We start from the raw sequence: 9759 nt of genomic DNA, 5'->3' as shown, positions 1-9759 counted from the left end.
ATTCTTTGAATATGTACAAAGCTAAACACTGCAGCATGTGTTATGTGCCATGTATTAAAATAAACTGTCATTTCTTCATATTTGTGCCACAGGTTACTCTGTCAGGGATTAAACATCTGGTTCTGGTGTTATGTTGGGGGCTCAAAAAACAGATTAAATCATACTGAATCTGAGTAATCTCTCCATCAGTGAAACAGCCTTGCCATCAAGGAATTTAAATCATTTGCAAAGTATTTGAAATGCTTTGTTTGTGCAAATTTACAATACCACTTTAAGGGAAAAAACACATAGTATAATGAAATATGTTGTTAGAAATTAGATTTGTAGTAAGAAAGACAAGTGGCCCCTTTTTCATATATTTTCGAGTAGATCCTTTATTACATAGACATTAACATTCAAAATTTAATATGGTAATTTATTTCTCTGCATCCATGTCTCATCAATTTTGAGTTTATTGCAGGCTGAGCTTGTGATTGTGCTCATATAGTCAAGAAGACAAAGGTCAGAGAGGAAAACTAAACTTTACATAATTTGGTCTTGACTCCTGCAAATTAGAGGATGGACGTTTTTGTATAGCATGCCGCATTCTTAAATTATATTTATTCATTTGCAAGGAATTGTGCTGTGCTCTTGATTAAATTTGTGCATGTGATGGGACAGTGGGTCATAACAAACCCATGACTACTGGTCATGTGATGCAGGGAAAAAAATCTGTAACCATAAGTACCAGGGGCCTGACTGAATGGATTCATACAGACCGCAAACTGTATCGAAACATAAAAACATGCAGTTTTAGGTCATCTCAACTGTAAAGTTCAGCTGAGTGAGACAGGACTTTATTTAGTCAAGCTGCAGCAGGAAACTCTGAAGGGAGGATCATTCTGATCAGACAGTCATGCTCAGTATTTGATTATGCTCATGTTTAGTCTTTGGTGTGGCACAACCTGTCCGACAAGTTTGTGAACCTGCAACAACAATGAAACGGTGTCATCTTTTCACAGCCCAATAATAAAAAGCTGTTAAACAAGTTTCAGTGGTTTCATAAACCCTGAAACCTTGACCTAAAATCCCCAGTTTAGCTGCACTCGGAGCATCAGGAGTATCTGTTGTGTGAATCAAGAGTCTTCCTGTGAATTTCTTGATTCCCAGATTCACTCAGAAAGCCAAACAATTTGATCTGTAGAGCAGCATTCCTCCACAAAGGGACTGTACAATGGAGTTGCAGCCCCTCCCCCATGGCAGCCCAGTCAACTACTAAAAGGTGGAGAACAAAGCCACTCTTATTCCTTCGAGATGTACTCTTTTAGGATGGGGACTGTGCCTTTTTACAAGGACCCAGATTTTCCTCTTTGGCTGCACATTTTGTTGAGAGAAGGCATGCAAATTGGACAGAATCAAGTGTGCCTATTTTGCCCTGTTTATGAAGCCCAAAAACAAGCATCTCCACTGACCAAATCAGAGGAAATTACATGGGAGCGCCTCAGTGTGAATGAGTTCAACCTACACTGATGGGTGTCATGGGAAACCCATGGCTTGGTTTGTATTAAAAGGGTTAGTTTAGTAATGCTCATGTAGTGTCAGTGGAAATAGTGACCTCTAGTGAAGAGTTATTACCAGGACAGTCCATTCACCTTGTACATGTTACACTCTGCAAACTCTAGTCTTCTGTGAGTACTGATATTAATATCAACATATCTATATTAACAGTTTGCAAGTGCAAAGGTTGCACTTCACTTTTTTGGAAGCAGCATGGAGAGTTTTGTTTCAGTTAAGCTGTTAGGACATCTGTCTTGAGCAAATATATAAGTAGTACCATAACCTGTTCATGTACCCCAGCCTCAGGGTAAAGGGTTGTTAATGGACCCCGAAAGAGCCTTGTGAAATAACTGCATCCTGTATGTACCTGGTAGAGTTTGCTGTATTCATACACCTAGAGACCCAGAAACCAACCAGTTCTCCCAGGCTTGTGCATGAAGTAGCCCCAGGTTTGCTGCAAGTCAGTTTATGGCAATTTGATCGAGCAAAGCACACTTACGAACATGCACTATGAGAACACAATGTAAACTAAAATAACTAAGGTCTCCTACAAGATAGGGTGACAAAATTAGAAAATAATGCAAAACTAAACAAGTTGATTTTATACCTTTTATAGTAGGCTATTCAGTCACAAGGCAGTCTTCAATAGGTCTCTTCATTAGACCTTCTACACCATTAAATGCTGCCCACATAATTACACACCAGCAATAGCAATCAGAGAAGGGACAAGTTTTCAGGTATCTCACTCTGTGTTATATTACTAGATTACTATTATGCATTATGCATTAATGTGTACATTATTTTAATCTTGCAGCTGCTGAAGGTGGTGGAAAATTGCATTACTTAATATAATGCTGGGTATCTTAACCTCTAAGAGAATCATAATTTATTAGTTAGGCTATACAACAAACAGTTAATGAACCAGTAATTGGCGTTTTGATATACTAGTGTACAAACTACAATATTTGCCTTTCAATTTCATTGGTTGCATTGCACCATTCTCAGAATGTTTTTAGAGCCAAAAATTGCTGGCTTGGTTTAATGAGATCAAAGCCAGAATCAGACTGCAAATTTCTGGTATGTGTAAACATAGCCCAGATGGACAATGAAGCTGATTATGATTTAATATTACTGTTTATACCAATGCACTTTGGTCAAATTAAAATGTAAGACATTTACTGGGATTTCCAATTTATTGCTACACTTTTGATTTGATTTGTTTCGATTTGATTTGATTCCAATTTATTTCAAACATGTAAAAAAGGAAAATTGAGAAATCATTATACAACAGCAGACAGACAAAACAGCAATTTTACAGACAATGAAAAACATAAAGCAAAAGAAATGGACAAACATATGGTGACTTTACATATCTGAAAAGGAGTGAAAAGAAGAAAAAACTTCTTTAATCCAATCCCTTCTCCATAAATCATTGAATTTTAATTTTCCAGTTTCTCATTAATTTAAAGCTGTTCTCTAATAAATTAAACATATATGCATACACCCAAAATCAAATATGTACAATTTCACATTATTAATTTCAGGAAAAAAGAAGAAGATAAACTACAGAAACACAGAAACACACAGAAATCTCAACCATACATGCAGTCTTTTTTTTTCATTTTCACATTTTTTTATTTTTATTTGAAAAGTCAATTAATCACAAAGACAATGGTGTTCCAGGTCAAAGTCAAAGTCATATGCAGCTGAACAGCACATATGACAACACAGTATTTGATTAGGCTTTAATACAAGAGAAAAGTAACAAAAACAGAAGGAAGCAAAAACAAAGAAAATTTCGCCTTAGAAAATTAACGATGGGGGGGGGGGGGGGGGGGGCAAAGATCTATATGAACAGTTTACAAGCAGTTGTGTTGTGTTTGTTTTGGGGAGTGTTGGATGAATGTATTGTTTGAACTCGTTAAAAGCAATAAAGCATGGTTTTCTACCTGTGTAGGCCTATTTACATCACACACACCGTCTCTCACAGCTGTAAGACTGCCTCTGCACCGCAGGACCACAGGGACCTCTGCAGCGCCCCTGTCGACGTCTCAACGTCAGTGGTCACGTGTCATCTACTACGATTCGCTGAAGTTGGAGAAAAGTTTGACAATCCTGCAGCAGCACCGAAGATCCTCGAGAAACAGAGACCTGCTCAACTAAAGACCCGGGAAAACACACACACACACACACACACACACACATTACAAACACTTCTTTATCTCGGACTCACGATGGACTCCGTCACCCAGGTAACGGCGCTGACAGGAAGCGTGAAAACGGTTATTAATAATGGCGCATATTTTTTTTCCCCCCCAGCAAACACACCTAGTTAGAGTTATTTGTATGGGACGTCTTTAGCATTGTAACGGCGTGTTTCTCGCATTGTGTGTTAATTTCTCATCAGAAAGTGCTTTCTTCCGGATTCAATCTTGACTTGGGACCACTGAAAGAGCCGTTGGCATTCATCCGGGTGCTGGAGTGGGTAAGTTTTTCCAAATCTTTATTTGTTTCTTAACCATATGGCCTATGGCGGGGTGTGTTACACGTGAGCTTGGTGGCAAAAAAATACCTTACAAATTGATTATGTTTGTCTTGTGACCCACTGCTCGCCCTCAGGAGCTATGACACTCGTCCTTTGAGCTGTAACAGCGTTTCTAATGCGTGTTTAGTTCAGGGGGCGTCTACCGGTCTGCATCACAGTGTCTGTAAACTCATGATGCATCTTATAAGGTAGAATTTATTTTTAAATTTGCTTTCTAGCAAGTGGTGTCATGTAAGTACATTTTTTTTGTAGTTTTTTTTGTAGGTATACTTCATTTTATATGTAAACACATAATGCACAGGTGAAAATGGGGGGACATTTCACGTGTCAGCACATGAAAAATCAGTGGTGGAATGTAACTAAGTACATTTACTCAATTACTGTACTTAAGTACAATTTGAAGTACTTTTACTTTACTAGAGCCTGTAGTTTTCATGCCACTTTCACTCCTACTCCATTACAATTCAGAGGGAAATATTGCACTTTTTACTTTACTACATTTTTCTTAAAGCTGTAGTTACTTTACAAATTTAGACTCTTGCATAAATACATTTGAACGGTTTATAAAGTATTATGTTTTGTTGTAAATTTAACTACCAAACAATTTGTGCAAGTACAGCTGAAATGATGAGTTAATTCATCAATAAGCCAACTGATTTTCTATTTTAATATTTTAATTAATTTATTTTCTTCAGATTTGTTTGCATTGGTAACTTTTACTGTTGATAGTTTAAGTACATGTTCCCAATTATATTTATCTACTTTTTTAGTGATCAACCTTTTATTAGCAGTTGGCTTTTTTTAAACATTAAAACATAGAAATACAATGCACATACAAGACAAGAGAAAACAAAGAGCACAATAATCCCAAAAACACTACATATACACTTGTAAGCTACATTATCCCAAATCAATACTTCCCCCCAACAGAACCCATAACCACCCATCCAAAAAATATAGAGAGAGAGCTCAACAAAATGCAAAAAGTCATCACCCTCCACCTTTGAACTATCTCTCTGTTGTTTTTTGTTTGTTTGTTTTTTTTAATTTTTGCTCCAGTAACCAATGTAGCTGTTTTATGGTCAAGTTCAACACACTTAGTTTTACTTTAGTTACATTTTAAGTAAAGGGCTTTTGTAACAGAGTATTTTCACAGTGTAATATTAGTTCTAACTGTTACTGTCAGATTTGACAGCATATCTACTCAAATAACAGTACAATGTGTTAGCTTTTAACATTGGCAAGGCATCACTAAATGTGCTTTCACTTTCTGATAACTTTTAGTATAATTACTAGTCTTAGCCAGTAGTTGTAAATTTTGCGTGTTTCTGCTGTGCACTCTGCACACCATTCACAGTGATGGCATCTGGTGATTAACATGACTTCCTGTTAGAAGTGTTGCGTAAAACTATGTGGAAGTGTGTGACAGTTTGATCAGCACTCTTATGCAAAGTCATATCTTCTCTTATCTTGTGTCTGTCTGTGGCTGCAGGTGTTCGCCATATTTGCCTTTGCGACAACTGGAGGCTACAGCGGCACTACCAGCATCAACATCACGTGCCAAGGAGGTCTAAACCAAGAGATAACTGCAGAGTTTAACTATCCGTTCAGGTGTGTATGTGCCAACACACACAGCCTCACATCCTTTTACAGTGAGGAACTGGCTCATTGGAACACTTGCGTATGTGCTTTTACAGGGTTCCAAAGGATCCTTAAAAAGTCTTGAAAGTCATTGAATTCATGTGTCCAAAAATAAGGCCTTAATTGGTATAAAAATGTCTTAAATCAGTCTTTTAAAGTCTTAAAAACCCTAAGACATTTAAGGAAAGATTTGATGACATTTTTTTTCTGACCTTGTGTTGTATCATCTCAAAATAATTGTTGACATCTGCTTTTTAAATTTGTTTTTTATAGTTAGTTTTTAAACACATTTTTGAATTATTTCATTTTATTTGTAATAATTAGTAGGATTCCATGATGATCAAAATAGTGGAACCAAAACCACTCATATTTTTTTCCAGCCAGTATGCCTGCAGCATGGTTGAACCTGGTAAGGCAGTGTATTCAAGGCTTTATGTAATTTATGCAAAAAGTTTTTCAACTTCAGCCTGATTGGAATTAAGACAGTGGAATCCCACACGCAGGGTGAGGAACACAAAATCACCAAGAAGCCCTTCAACAAACACTAGATATTGCTCTACCCTTGTCTCTGCCATGTGACATAAAAGTTTTAAACATTTGGGCGAAATTGTCCTAAACTTAATCAGTGTCTGTTCATGTTTTTTTGTTATTGTAGATTCTTAAATTTCATTCAGAAATGCATTTAAAAAGTCTTAAATCTAACCTGCCTTAAGTTGTAGGAGCCCTGATAAAGGAATGTCATTATCAAAAATGTTCTGTCTGTATTTGCACAGGTTGATGCAGCATCCTTACACTGTTCCTGACTGCAATGTCAATAAAACTACCTCTACGAGCTACCTGACTGGAGACCACACATCATCTGCACAGTTTTACGTCTGTATCGGAGTGTTGGCCTTTCTCTACAGCACTGCCACGCTCGTCCTCTATTTGGGCTATCAGCACTTATACAGAGAATCCAGCCGTGGCCCCACTTTGGTATGTTTGTCTGGATTCTCCATATGTTTCAGCTGTTTTGGTGAAATGTTTGTGCTTTGTCAAGTCCTTTCCTCCATCTATAAATAACTTAGAAATGGAGTGAGATGAAGTTACACAGTGTTGACTGAGCGGGAAAGTGTTGCATGTGTCCTTTGAGCTGTCGTGTAAAGTCAATAGTGATGGATAAATGTAGTTTTATCTCTTATCTATGCAGTGGTGTTGTCAGAAACATCACTACATATACATACATATGGATTCTGAATAATTGAAATGGTTTCAGTTCTCACTTTCTTCAGTATCAATGCTACTATCTGTCTCTCTTCTCTGTCCAACAGCTGTTGGACACCCATACACTCACACACACATACACATACACATACACAAGGTTGCATATGGTCTTGCATGGTTTTGTTTTTTACTTGCACATTATCGCCTTTTAAATTGACTACCACATGAAAAAAAAATATTTAAGTTATTGTTTACCACAGACCAGTAGTAAGCACAGTTCTAATCAAGAAAAGAAAAGCTGTCAGCCATGTTAAAGCCTTGTTATATTTATCTTTCATTAAAAACTCTAAATTTTGTGCCCTTGATGTCAAATTTCTCAGTGGAATTTAAAAAACTGGATCAAATATAAGTGGTAATTAATTTATTTTGGTCCTTGTTAACAATTTTCCAATAGCAATGCATATAATAAAAAAAATTAATAGCATTAAAGCATTACATTAAAAGGAAAAACAAAAAAAGAAGACAAAAAAATAGACTGAAAATTTGTTGGCTTAAGCTCTTATACCTCCTCTTTTTTTCTTATCATAGTCTCGTTAGTGACTCTTTCACCACGAAGTTACTAAGTTATACAAAAACAAAATTAACAATAGAGACAAAAAAGCAACAGTAAAACATGTCATACAAAATAATACATACACCCCACATAGTGATAAACATATTTATCACTTTGTTTTTAAACTTTTTTTTTTAATTTGCAAAGTGAACTATATATTGTGATTCCTTGTCACCACCTTTTCTCACGTTAACCCTTTTGACAGATACACATATGTTCTTTGTTCTTTGTTTGTCCATATATTGGTATTTTATAAGCTGTTGCATCGAAGTTACAAATTTCTGTACCGCAACAAGGCTACTATGCAGGCAATATTTGCATTTTTATCGCTTTATGAGTAAAACGGTTCATCTGACATCAGCTGCTGAATTTACTTCATCCAGGAATCCATCTGGAGGTCAGAGGAAGTGCATTCAACAGAGCTGTGTAAATGAAACAGGGAAGGGTGTGGTTCCCAAGTAATACTGCACTAGGTTGTCTCCGTCTATAAAGCTGCTTGACCGCTGTGGTTGTTTTAAAGGTTTTAAACTGAATATTTTTCTTTTCTCAGGACCTGTTGGTGACTGCAGCCTTGGCCTTCATGTGGTTGGCATCATCCTCTGCTTGGGCTAAAGGCTTGTCCGATGTGAAGTGGGCCACCAGTCCTGTAACCCTTGTAAGTCAGAACAAGGTTTGCGGTTCTGTCAACAAGTGCAGCCCAGGTGCTATGCCTCACATGGGCCGACTAAATGCCTCTGTGGTAAGTAGTACGCAAATAAGTGTTTTTTTTAGGCATGCTCAAATTTATGTGCTTCAGACATTTGACTCATTTTCTCAATATCCTTTTGCAGATTTTTGGGTTTCTTAACCTCATCCTGTGGGGCGGCAACTGCTGGTTCATTTACAAGGAAACACCTTTCCACAAATCAGCCAGCCAGCCTGCAGATGTGAACGAGGGAGTCAGGCCATCGTAACTGCACAGCTTCCTCATTTCAGAGTCGTCTAACATGTAGTGGTATTGAATGAATCATTTTGGTACTAATTTTTTTTTGTTTGTTTGTTTAAATACTGATGATTACAAGATTTCCAAAAAAGACTGAACCTTCTTTGCTTAGCATTGATTTTATATTTGGTGCTGTATGGACTCAGATAAATTTAGGAGAGGAACTAAACCTTGAGCTGTTCATAGTCGGATCAGGAACTAGCTGTCAAAAATGCTATTCTCACACACAGCTTACATGTTTGAAAGGTTCTGCATGTAACTTCCAAGAAACCTCTCTTTGAGGCTGTATTCTGGTGTTGGTTGCTTCATAACGTTAGCTGATAATGTAATTTGCAAATGTAAAGACAGCCAATTAGATAAAAACAAGAAATAGTGATAAGAAAGTGACACCCAGAACCTTTAACATCTTTATAGCCAGGTATCCAAACCACAGCGTCCCTTATCTCGGATGGCACTGCAGATGTGGACTGTGCAGCTTTGATGGTGATAAATTAGAATGAAACATCACTTTGTCAACCCATCAACCGTATTTTTGTTCCATAAATAATTTCTGCTATCAGCATTTCCTTAATAATAATAATAATAATAATAATAAAAACTCAGGGCTGTTGATTTATTAAATACAAAATAGCTAATAAATACTAAATACTTGAAGTGCATTTATTATTAACGTACGTCTAGAGAAAATCCAGTTTCAGTCAAATCCTAAGGCATACAATACACAGCAAAACATGTAGTTACAATGACATAATATTAAATAATAGTTGAATCCAGTTGCTATGGTGAGATTATTTGTAATAGTTGAAAGCAATTAGATTTAATTGTTTTCAGTGTCATGTTGCACCTCATCATTTCACTGTGGGAGGCTAAATTGAGTATTTTAGGCTAACAGCAGGGTATTATGTTGAATGTAGTTGATGTATGTCGAGCATGTTTGCTCTTTATGGATTTTCAATATTTCCCCTATTTATTTATAATGCTTAAATAATAATAATAAAAAAACAGCAAGGACTTGTAGTATTTCAAAACCAATGTACTACTACTTGCATAGCCTAAGCTAGTGGTTAGCAACAGTCGACTGATCTCTAGCCTGTAACTAATTAACTGTCCTTCTTGCTTTTGCTTGGCTTCTACCGCCACTTTGTTATTAGATGAGCTGTTTTTCTCTGTAACTGCCATTATTATGATTTCGTATTTTGATAACGCCCCGCTTGATTCAGTTTCTAGTTTGATGCACCA

At 36.7% G+C, this 9759-nt stretch overlaps 1 protein-coding gene across 1 annotated transcript; it reads left to right on the top strand.

Moving 5' to 3' along the window:
* The first annotated feature begins 3584 nt into the window (after window positions 1–3584).
* On the top strand, window positions 3585–8626 carry sypl2b (synaptophysin-like 2b). Its single transcript, XM_042492360.1, has 6 exons — window positions 3585–3788; window positions 3944–4021; window positions 5574–5692; window positions 6496–6697; window positions 8089–8277; window positions 8369–8626. The coding sequence occupies exons 1-6, from the start codon at window positions 3771–3773 to the stop codon at window positions 8489–8491; spliced, it is 729 nt and encodes a 242-aa protein (XP_042348294.1). The 5' UTR covers window positions 3585–3770; the 3' UTR covers window positions 8492–8626.
* Window positions 8627–9759: the final 1133 nt, after the last annotated feature.

Source organism: Plectropomus leopardus, chromosome 8, assembly GCF_008729295.1.
Source record: "Plectropomus leopardus isolate mb chromosome 8, YSFRI_Pleo_2.0, whole genome shotgun sequence".
Classification (NCBI taxonomy): Eukaryota; Metazoa; Chordata; class Actinopteri; order Perciformes; family Serranidae; genus Plectropomus; species Plectropomus leopardus.
This window is presented reverse-complemented; position numbering and strand designations above follow the sequence as displayed.

Bases quoted from the DNA above. Each gene is read 5' to 3' on its own strand.
- sypl2b (XM_042492360.1), top strand. The intron at 6,698-8,088 runs GTATGTTTGTCT...TTCTTTTCTCAG, and splicing joins CCAGCCGTGGCCCCACTTTG to GACCTGTTGGTGACTGCAGC. The intron at 8,278-8,368 runs GTAAGTAGTACG...ATCCTTTTGCAG, and splicing joins GCCGACTAAATGCCTCTGTG to ATTTTTGGGTTTCTTAACCT.